Source organism: Ctenopharyngodon idella, chromosome 7 (genome assembly GCF_019924925.1).
Source record: "Ctenopharyngodon idella isolate HZGC_01 chromosome 7, HZGC01, whole genome shotgun sequence".
Lineage (NCBI taxonomy): Eukaryota > Metazoa > Chordata > Actinopteri > Cypriniformes > Xenocyprididae > Ctenopharyngodon > Ctenopharyngodon idella.
The window spans coordinates 40,851,739-40,863,433 of record NC_067226.1 but is presented as its reverse complement, the minus strand read 5'-3'; the positions used below and the strand labels follow the sequence as shown (position 1 = coordinate 40,863,433).

Here is an 11,695-nt window from a genome sequence, read left to right as displayed (position 1 = left end):
TTGCTAAGGTTTTATTCTCGTGTTGCTTTATTCTCATAATTTATTTAATCTTAAAATCATTACGTTTTACGACGTAGTAGGCTACAGTGACTAGCGAAGGAACAAATACTAGCAGCTAATGAAGTAGCCTATTACTAGGCCTGATTTCTTATTAGAAAGTATACTAATAATTAAAAAAAAAACAGATAGCACTGAGTTTTAAACAGAAATGTTAAAACGGTTGGACAAAAATACATTTACATTTCTACACGATAACCTTCGACATTTTGACTGATAAAGACTTTTAACAATTGTGTATATTTATTATGTGTATTACGGTAATGATTCAGCGCTTCTGCGCCTGTTTCTTTGCTGTTATGAATGTGTGGTAAAGGTCATATTTAGTTCATTGCTACTGTAATAAACACCACAAAGCACATTTAACATCTGTTTTCATTGGCTAGGGTCTGGGTGATGTGCATGAACTCGGTACAAAAATAATTTGAGGTCTGTTAGCATGATCCAGTTACAAAACTTCCTGCATAGTGTAGGCTATTAAATGATGTGAGGGGGCAGTTTTGTTTTTAAAAAAGAACATAGGCCTACTCTACATGAAGATACTAAAATAGAGATAAATATATGTTAGTAGCCTACATTTGGTTCTACAAAAGCGGTCCGGTTCCGAGTCGAAGGCTGTTGCGAAAATTGTTGACTGCAATTTATTTTGCCATCCTGAGTTATCACAAGAGCATACTGTAAGCGATTTTTATTTGATATCAATAATCTGCTTTAGCATAAATTATATCAAAGCAATAAACTAGACTATTTTATTGGTTTATTGCTTCAAATAAAATAGTTTCAACATCATAGTTCATTAATCCTTGCCATAAGCTGTTCGCGGTTGCTTTGCAACTTGTCACATTAAAGTCGGTATGAAACGGAAGATTTACTGTATATTAAGGTGAAACGGCTTCTTGATCAAGACAAAATTGTAGGGCGGGACTTCATTTTGTCCATGAATTGATTGGATCTGTGGTTTGCTATTGGCGGATCTCATGTGAGTGACAGGTTGTCCCGCCCTCACGCCAGTAAACACTTCATCAGAGTAGAGATATCGCTGCAGGAAGGGAGGGCAATTTATTTTTATTAAAGACACAAGAATTGAAAAAAAAAAATTATGTGCACAGAAAATATATGTATATTAAATACTGCAATAAAAAAAATAAAAAAAAACAAGAAATGTCAATTTTGAATTCATATTGACTTTAATAGTTACATATTCTTCCATGTAATATAGTTCATTTACCCTAACTGTAAGCTTGTCACATTAATATAGAATTCAAATTGTGTGCAGTATTTACAGTGGCTTTGAATGTGGCTCATTCAATCAGATTTTTATGATTTAATATAATATTAAAAGATCTTTCTTAATAAAAAGTGTGTCAGTTACTTCGAAGATTTATTAAGTTTGACTCTTAAAGGTATTAAAAACTCATTGTTATCAAATCATTATTGTTGATCAGATCATTGTTTTGAAAAGCAAAAAAAAAAGCAGTAAAAATATTTCCAATGCCATTTCATATTTATTTGTTGTGGCTTCAAATCCAAGTTTAAATATGATCTGGTGGATGAGTAAATTCACTTCCTGTCAACAGGCTTTGAAGCTCATGAAGTCTGTAATGACTGCTTGAATTGCTGTGGGATAGTAAGTGTCTTGGCATCCAGCCCAGGAAAGCGTGTGATATGATTAACAATTCTCTGTTAGCGATGAAGCTCCTTCCTCCTGCTGCGGCCTTCTCTGATTCTCTGCATCCTGTAGGTCTTTCGGGCCAGTTCACGCTCTTTTCCCTGCACCTCTGTGTCATCCAGCACCTCTAGACTGGGTATCTGACTGATCACATACTGCCTGTCATAGAGAAATATACGTATATAGTAGTTAGTATGGACATTAACATCAGTTATTGTACTGAAATCTGCTTAAGCAAAACATGACCACTAGATGGTAGTATACCCTTGTGAAAAAGACGTGTGCTTAATTGATTGTGCACTTGTAGTGTATTTCAAATCTTAAAAGTATATTATCAAAAATGGTACTTGCTGATATAGCCTATAATATTAATGAAATAAAAGGCCAGTTAAAGGGTTTTGTTCACCCAAAAATGAAAAACTGTCATCATTTTCTCACCCTCATGTCATTCCAAACCTGTAAGAGATTTGTTTATGTTTGGAACACAAATGAAGATCCTTTTAAAGGGTTAGTTCACCCAAAAATGAAAATAATGTCATTAATTACTCACCCTCATATCGTTCCACACCCATAAGATCTTCGTTCATCTTCAGAACACAAATTAAGATATTTTTGATAAAATCCGATGGCTCAGTGAGGCCTCTATTGCCAGCAAGATAATTAACACTTTCAAATGCCCAGAACGGTACTCAAGACATATTTAAAACAGTTCATGTGACTACAGTGGTTCAACCTTAATGTTATGAAGCAACAAGAATACTTTTTGTGCGCCAAAAAAAAAAAAAAAATAACGACTTTATTCAATAATATCTAGTGATGGGCGATTTCAAAACGGCCAAAGTCATGTGATATCAGTAAACAAGGCTTCGTTACGTCATAATTGTTTCGAAATTTCAATGGTTCACCACTGGGGGGCGTGACTTTAGCAGTGTGATACACGCTCCGAACCACTGATTCGAAACAAAAGATTTGTAAAGCTTCAAAGCTTCATGAAGCAGTGTTTTGAAATATAGCCCATCACTAGATATTGTTAAATGAAGTTGTTATTTTGTTTTTTGGCACACAAAAAGTATTCTCGTTGCTTCATAACATTCAGGTTGAACCACTGTAGTCACATGAACTGTTTTAATTATGTCTTTAGTAGCTTTCTGGGCATTGAAAGTGTTAATTGTCTTGCTGGCAATGCAGGCCTCACTGAGCCATCGGATTTGATCAATCTTAATTTGTGTTCCGAAGATGAACGAAGGTCTTACGGGTGTGGAACGACATGAGGGTGAGTAATTAATGACAGAATTTTCATTTTTGGGTGAACTAACCCTTTAATGAGATCTGAGAGATTTCTGTCCCTCCATTGACAGTCTACGCAATTACCACTTTCAAGGTCCAGATAGGTAGTAAAGACATCATTAAAGTAATCCATGTGACTCCAGTGGTTTAACCTCAATTTTATGAAGTGACGACATAAGTGCTTTGTTTGCGCAAAAAAAAAAAAACTTAATTTACCACAGCATTATTTACAAAATATTCACTTCCAACACGCAACAACGTCTGCTTTCATGTCAACACAATATGCATATATCATGGTGCTCTCTTGAACGCACATTGGAGATTAATATTTTGTAAATAAAATGTTACAGTTTTGTAGATAAACTGGTCTTATGGGTTTGGAATGGCATGGGTGTAAGTAATTAAATGGCAGAATTTTCATTTTTTTAATGAACTCTGCTTAAAGAGAGTACACTTTCATGACAATGTTTTTTCATGACACTTTTAAAAAGCGCACTTCATACTGTCAAATTAAAAGTTTTACTTTAATGTACATTAACTATGTTTTAATAATCTTTTGTCACGTGTTAAGGAAGCACACTTGTTTTGATGTGGTGACTAACATACTAAAACGCATGTAAAGTACTTGATTATAATTTTAACTGTAGTGTGTCATTCAATATTACAAGGTTTAATAGTGTCATGAATGTGGCTCCCGCACCTCCTCCTCCGCACCACCGGAGGGAGCCGTCACCTGAATATTGACTTTCACCCATTCGGACTACATTTCCCATAGGCCCTCATTCCTGGGACTTCATTATTACAAATGTATCATTACAAATATTTAAATAAATGGCATACAAGTTTCAATAAAATGACATTAAAGTATATTTTAATATCCCACAGATGCTTTTCAGTACATTCAGCAGTTCACTTTAACCATATTTCAAAGACAACAGAATTATTAAATTACATATTAAGATGTACTTAAGTCCTACTTAAGTGGGTCAAAAAATACTCTAAAGTTCAGTTAATTGTATTTAATATAAATTTAAACTATAATATTTTAATTTAACTGCAATTAAGTGTCTGAAAACATTACACTCTAAAAAATACTGGGTTAAAAACAAACCAAGTTGGGTTGAAAATGGACAAACCCAGCAATTGGGCTGTGTTAACCCAGTGGTTGGGTTAAATGTTTGCCCAACCTGCTGGGTATTTTATTTAACTCAACTATTGTTTAAAAATGACTGTAGTGCTTGCTTAAAATGAACCCAAAATTGGTTGGAAATTAACATTTATTAATATGTTTAATAAATGAACATTTATTCATAAGTTTAATGAATAATAATTAAACAATAAACATTTATTAAATTGCTTATTAATAAATGTTCACCTTTTGATTATTATTGTTGCCTCTAGTAATTATGCGTCTGATTTTTGATTTTGGGTTCATTTTAAACCAGCCATATAGTAATTTTTAAACAATAGTTGGGTTAAATAAAACTGCCCAGCATGTTGGGCAAACATTTGACCCAACCTCTGGGTTGTCCATTTTCAACCCAACTTGGGTTGTTTTAAACCCAGCATTTTTTAGAGTGTACATTCAGTTCACCCTTAAGTATATTCTTAAGTATATTATTTATGTAACAACTATTCTTTTTAAACGGTGCGCTTCTTTTTCACAAGGGTATGTACCATCTGAACTTCTAAAAACAGACCAAAAAGTACAGGCTGAATGTTTACTAAACAAGCAGATTTCATACATCAGCTCTTCTCATGCTTACCTGTAATCAATATACTGCGTGAGACTGCCTCCATTAAAGTAACTGGGTGCTGCTTCATTGTTCATCATACTAAGAATTCTACAATGAAACCAAACAGGTAAATCACTGGAAGTGTAAAAACATTATTGTGTCTACTGAGTTAATGCGTGAATGGATGTTCTTGGGTGAATGGGTTAACTCACTTGATATTTGGGAACTTGCAACAGATCTCTTCCACAATAATGGGCAGGTTGCTGATTTTGTTCTTGTTGATCCACAAGGTGGTGAGGCTGGGCATGTAGGGGAATTTGACATGTGCGTTGTAGTTGTTGCAGTCCAGGATGAGTGTGCTGAGCTTCTCCAAACCCCCCAAAAGAGCAGGGTTCCGTTAGCAGCTCGGTTAAGGGCAATCACTTGAAAAGTTTTTGTGTGTTCTTGTTGAAAAGCCTTTCTTCTAGTACACTCTTAAAAATAAAGGTTCCAAAAGGGGGTTTTCGCAGCAATGCCATAGAAAGAAGCATTTTTGGTTCCTCAAAGAACCTTTCAGTGAACATATCTTAAAATAACCTCTTTTTTTCTTATGTAAAGAACATTTTAATAATCTGAAGAACCTTTTTTGCTATAAAGAACCTTTTTTTGCACTCGAGAGGTTCTATGGAGATGCCAGAGATGCCAATACTAACCCATAAAGCCTACTGTATCATGTTTGAAACACAAATTTCTTAGGCCTCTTAATGATCAACGTGATCAAAACTTTGCTGAAAAACTTGATGCACACAATCTACTACATACCTTCTATCGTCTGATTGATAGTTCATAATTAGTCCCCCCCCCCCCACACACACACACACACAATAAAAACTAAAGTTTTGATCATATAACTAAGCATTTAAATGTAATCTTTTTTAAGACTATATTATTGAGATATATAGAGTAACAACTGATATTTATATGCATTTTATATTAGTACCCTACTATACTGTTATAAAGATCTCATTTATTTACAGTCAAACCAAAATGTATTCAGACACCTTGAACATTTCATTCATTATTACAGTTTATTCACTATAGTTTAAAAAAAAATGGTAATAAAATAAGTTAAACTGTGTCAGAAAAAATGAATCTTAATTATGTCAGATAACACTTAAGCAAAACATGGTCAGGTCAAAGTGTCTGAATAATTTTTGGTTCCAAATTTTTTATAAATTTTACTGGTAGTCCACTGTATGAAGAGTTTTTGGGTATAATATGTCACAGTTTACTTTATTTTGCTATCTTCATTTACATAAATGAACTATAGTGTCCTGCACCCACTAGTAAAAACATATCAAAAATATCAAAAATGTCTGAATAATTTTTGGTTTGACTGTACATTACAAGCCATCAGAATTTCATCTTTTTGGCCATATAAATATCGGCAACTGCACTAAATGACATGTTTTTGCTCAGTTTGGGGATCTAAATCAAATTAAGCTGTTTGTTTCCTCCTCGAGTATGAGCTCCATATTTTCACCATATCAGACGACCTGTAAAAGCCTGATGTGATATACTCAACAAAAAAAAACACTTAATGTAATTTTTTTTTTTTAGATTTTGTTTAAAATTTTAATAAAAATAGCTTTACAGGGTTAAAATTTCAATTTTGCAATCTGTGGAAAAAAACAACAAAAAAAAACTAGTAAATATAACCAGCATATTTACATAAGAAAACCTTATAATGTTAGTAAGACTTTAAACATATGACCAGATATCTGATTCCTAAAAGGATACTCATCCAGCAAGTTGTAACTGAGGTCCAGAACCTCCAGAGTGTCCTGTTGCTGAAGGATGGTGTCATAGGGAATCTCCAAGAGGCCCTGGTAGGCAAAAGAGAGCCTTTGGGGACCCTCCACCACAGCAGGACCACCAGGGGTCGGGGGCCCGGCCTCCATGTCACTGCCCTCACACTCTTCAATGCGGTCGGCAGCCCACCACCACGGCATCAGGACACATAATGAGCTGATCAACCTCTTAACACTGTAAAAATATGTTTTGTTAATGTTACGTTTTCAGTTATTTTGGTAGATATATTTGGTAGCTTATGCCAAGAAGTCTGTGTACATTTTACGCTATAAATGTTTTTTTGAAATCGTAAATAATTATTGGAGTACTGTACATTTTACAAGAAAATACTGTTTCAGTCTTTCTATTTCAAAATTACGTTTTACACTCTTAAAGGGATAGTTCACCCAAAAATAAAAATTCTGTCATCATTTACTCAGTTGTTCTAAATATGTATGAGTTTCTTGCTTCTGCTGAACACAAAAAATATATATATATTTTGAAGAATGTTGGTAACCAAACAGTTTTTGGTCCAAATCGACTTTCATAGGTTTTTTTTTTTTCATACTATGGAAGTCAATGGGGACCAGCAACTGTCTGGTTACCAACATTCTTCAAAATGTCTTTTTTTGTTTTCTGCAGTAGAAATAAACGATACAGATTTAGAACAACTTGAGGCTGAGTAAATGATGACAGATTTTTCATTTTTGGGTGAACTATCCCTTTAAAAATAAAAGGTCTTTATTTGCATCTCTGGTTCCATGAAGATCGTTTAAGATCAATGGAAACTTCTTCTGCTTAAACTGTGTGACAGTCCAAGAAATCAAAATAGGCCAAGATTTAGTATTATAATATGAAATGTGACAACAACAACAAAAAAAAAACTGATCTATAGATGTGAGATCATCTTCAAATATAAAACTAGCCAATTCCCATCAAATCCTATATAATTAGATGCTTAGAACAAATTGAAAAATACATGGCAAGCTAACATAGTGGCCAAATAAAGCACAGACAAAACACCAAGGCCACTGAATGAATAATTTAATGTAAAGTTACTCTTTTAAAATTTGGAGCACACTTTAGGTTTTTTTTTTTTTTTTTAAATCAGAAACTACCTATGCATCATGCATCAGAATTTCCCCAAAACACAGATGCAAAAATCCCTTCTGTTACAAAGAATCAATAATGAAGATAGTAGGGTTACAGAAAAAAAGTGCAGTTCACCCCCAGTGATATTTACTTTTCCAAAAGAGGGGTTTTTGCAGTGATCACATAGAAGAGCAATTTTGGTTTACCCAAAGAACCATTCAGTGAACAATGAGAAGAGCATTTTAAAAATGTAAGAAACCTTTTTCCAATATAATGAACCTTTTGTGGAATGGAATGGTTCCATGGATGTTAAAGATTCTTCATGGAACCAGAGATGCCAATAAACCTTTACTTTTAATAGTGGTAAGTAACATTTTTCATACAGTCACAAGAGTTCTGTATTGGAATTCCTATAGGTCAGAATCTTAACACTTACCAGGGTTAGCAGCTCTCCAGTAGTGTCTGTACTGAAGTGGTGAGTGAGTGTGTGTGCATACGTTCCTTTCTGCACAAATAAAATACCTTCTTTCATGGCTGGAAATGGGATCACAAGATGGGATAATCACATTGCCTGTTAACCCTTTCCTTATGGGGTTTACATGAACGTCACAAAAGTGTCTAAAATAGGTCAGCAGCTTTTATGAATCAGCTGATTCTAAAAGGTGTGCCAGTTTTTAACTCATAGCTGAATCTTTTCACAATGAATGATTTGTGTAGCATGGCCTGAGAATGAATTCTTGAACAGTTTATGACCTTGTGGTTGTTTTACAACTACAACAAATTTATTTTACAAACAGTTAGATGGATCTGAAACAGTACAGATAATAAATATCTAACAGTACCAGGTTTTAGGTGAGAAAGTTGTATATATAGGCTTTACATTAACACTTACCAAATGCGGGTGGATTTCAGCAGTGGTGTGTAACGCAATCACTCCTACTAGCCACATTTTTCAGTTGTAGTCTTTTAAAAAAGCATCTGAAATAATAAACTAAGTGCAATGTAGTGTTGTCAAAACTATCGATTTTTGTTAGGCCCTGTATATATATATAATATATACAGGGCCTAACAAAAATCAGACTCTGATGGTTTTCTATGGTTTTTCTAAGAGAGCAAAGGGAGGCATGACTCCTGCTGTAACTTTACCTGCGGGTGTCGGACAACACTGTTGGACAGTGTTCCTTAAGAAACACGAGTGACTTGCGCTATTTTTAATGTCATAATTTGTAATATTTGTGTTGTTTTATATGTAATATGGATTATTTTCTCATCTTTTTTTTTTTTTTTTGAGGAGGCACTGCCTCCCTTGCCTCCTCAGAGGAAATGCCCCTGATATATAGGGTACAACGGGGCTAAAGGCACACCTTAAGAAAAATTGTGCTTTTCACTACTTTCAAAGTATATGATTGCAGGAAAAATATATATGTTTGTATTGGACATTGATGGAGCAACATATTTTGTGTGAAAAAAAAATCATAAAGTGGTTATTTTGTTTAAAAATCTTATAAATGTATGAGGTGGTGAGGGGGGCCTTTTACCCCACACACGGGTACACTGTATTCATACAAATACTTTAGCTAAAATAATATGTTTTTAATAATGACTCGGTTAATACTTGTTCAAAAGAAATCACTTTAGCAAAGTTTGTACTATTTTCTGTTTATTTTGATAAATAAAAGAATTCATTTTTGTTCAATAAATATACTGTCATTAAAATAAGCAAATGTGATATATATTTTTATATATAAAATATAAAAATAGATTTTAAAAATACAGAAATACAGAAACAAAATAATTTTAACAAGTAAAGATTCTGAAAACACTGAAGGAGATCCCATAATAGCCTATTTAATATAGATTTACAGTAGTAACAATAAATTATATTTTATTATGATATGATTAATATATTTTAAAATATGATTGTTTCATTATAAATATGGGTTTTATCTCTAAGATGTATACCCAATTTGATATATGATATTTGCTATGTGAATCTAACCATGTCATGTCAACAAATCAAATGGGAAAGTTAGCCAGCTATTCATTATCATGTTAATTATTGTGCCTTTTGCCCAACATCAGCGGCGCTTTTTACCCCAAATACCATACTTTTACATATTCACCCGTTATTAAAAAACTGTTGCTTGAATTATCTTGAACAAAACTGAAAATCATTAAGAAGACCTTTGTCTGAAAATACAAACATTAATTTAATGGATTCTTATTTGCTACTTAAATCAACAACATTTTAAAAAACATCAATTAGATCGAACTACCTCACAATCAACTTTGCGCTGCTGCCCGCAATCGCGTCAAGGATCAGACAAATTTGCACGTGCATTTTGAAAAACTGATGTTTAGAAAAGTGCTGCGGCAAGTTTTTGTGCCATCTAGTGGTTTATAGGAAAATAATATCAAAGGTCTATATACATACAGGGCCTAACACTCGGCAAGTGCTAAATGCGAGTAAAAATTGGTGTTGGCGAGTATATGAAACGGTGTCAATCCCCAGTTGGCTGATCAGCCAACTGGGGATTGACACCGTTTCATATATATATATATATATATATATACAGGGCCTAAAATATACACACCGATAAGGCATAATATTATGACCACCTCCCTAATATTGTGTTGGTGCCCCTTTTGCTGGCAAAACAGCCCTGACCCGTCAAGGCATGGACTCCACTAGACCGCTGAAGATGTGCTGTGGTATCTGGCACCAAAATGTTAACAGCAGATCCTTTAAGTCCTGTAAGTTGCGAGGTGGGGCCTCCATGGATCGGACTTGTTTGATCAGCACATCCCACAGAAGCTCAACTGGATTGAGATCTGGGGAATTTGGAGGCCAAGTCAACACCTCAAACTTGTTGTTGTGCTCCTCAAACCATTCCTGAAATATTTTTGCTTTGTGGCAGGGCGCGTTATCCTGCTGAAAGAGGCCACAGCCACCAGGGAATACTGTTTCCATGAAAGGGTGTACATGGTCTGCAACAATGCTTAGGTAGGTGGTACGTGTCACAAGTAACATCGAGTAACATCCATGGATGGTAGGACCCAAGGTTTCCCAGCAGAACATTGCCCAAAGCATCACACTGCCTCCGCCGGCTTGTCTTCTTCCCATAGTGCATCCTGGTGCCATGTGTTCCCCAGTTTCACGTGATGTAAAAGAAAACATGATTCATCAGACCAGGCCACCTTCCTCCATTGCTCCGTGGTCCAGTTCTGATGCTCACGTGCCCACTGTTGGTGCTTTCGGCGGTGGACAGGGGTCAGCATGGGCACCCTGACTGGTTTGCGACTATGCAGCCCCATACGCAACAAACTGTGATGCACTGTGTGTTCTGACACCTTTCTATCAGAAGCAGCATTAACTTCTTGAGCAATTTGAGCTACAGTAGCTAATACAGTAGTCTGTTGGATCGGACCACACGGGCCAGCCTTCGCTCCCCACGTGCACCAATGAGCCTTGGCCGCCCATGACCCTGTCGCCGGTTCACCGCTGTTCCTTCCTTGGACCACTTTTGATAGATACTGACCACTGCAGACCAGGAACACCCCACAAGAGCTGCAGTTTTGGAGACGCTCTGACCCAGTTGTCTAGCCATCACAATTTGGCCCTTGTCAGACTCGCTCAAATCCTTATGCTTGCCCATTCTTCCTGCTTCTAACACATCAACTTTGAGGACAAAATGTTCACTTGCTGCCTAATATATCCCACCCACTAACAGGTGCCGTGATAAAGAGATAATCAATGTTATTCACTTCATCTGTCAGTGGTCATAATGTTATGCCTGAATGGTGTGTATATATATATATATATATACCTCTCCAGGGGATTTCCACCTTGTCGTGGTGGAGAGGCTTCTGTGGTCCTGTGATCCCAAGAGCAATGCCGTCTCGAGCTATGCTCCTGGTAGGGCCACCCATTGTGGTAAGGTCAAGGGGGAGGTCCCTGACAAAGAGCAATCCAACTAAGACCTCAACGGTGGAGCAGTCGAAGGATGACGGCTTTTGAACGGGG

At 35.6% G+C, this 11,695-nt stretch overlaps 1 protein-coding gene across 1 annotated transcript; it reads right to left on the bottom strand.

Moving 5' to 3' along the window:
- Window positions 1–459: 459 nt before the first annotated feature.
- Window positions 460–10,186, bottom strand: LOC127515447 (uncharacterized). The gene is made up of 5 exons (XM_051899079.1): window positions 8,108–10,186; window positions 6,529–6,774; window positions 4,962–5,144; window positions 4,780–4,857; window positions 460–1,885 (listed from the first exon to the last, which is right to left on the bottom strand). Exons 2-5 carry the CDS (start codon window positions 6,738–6,740, stop codon window positions 1,741–1,743), a joined length of 618 nt encoding a protein of 205 aa, XP_051755039.1. The 5' UTR covers window positions 6,741–6,774; window positions 8,108–10,186; the 3' UTR covers window positions 460–1,740.
- Between the last annotated feature and the right edge of the window lie 1,509 nt (window positions 10,187–11,695).

Bases quoted from the DNA above. Each gene is read 5' to 3' on its own strand.
- LOC127515447 (XM_051899079.1), bottom strand. From the start codon at position 6,740: ATGCCGTGGTGGTGGGCTGCCGACCGCATTGAAGAGTGTGAGGGCAGT. The intron at 4,858-4,961 runs GTGAGTTAACCC...GTTTCATTGTAG, and splicing joins TGCAAGTTCCCAAATATCAA to AATTCTTAGTATGATGAACA. The intron at 1,886-4,779 runs GTAAGCATGAGA...TCTCTATGACAG, and splicing joins ACGCAGTATATTGATTACAG to GCAGTATGTGATCAGTCAGA.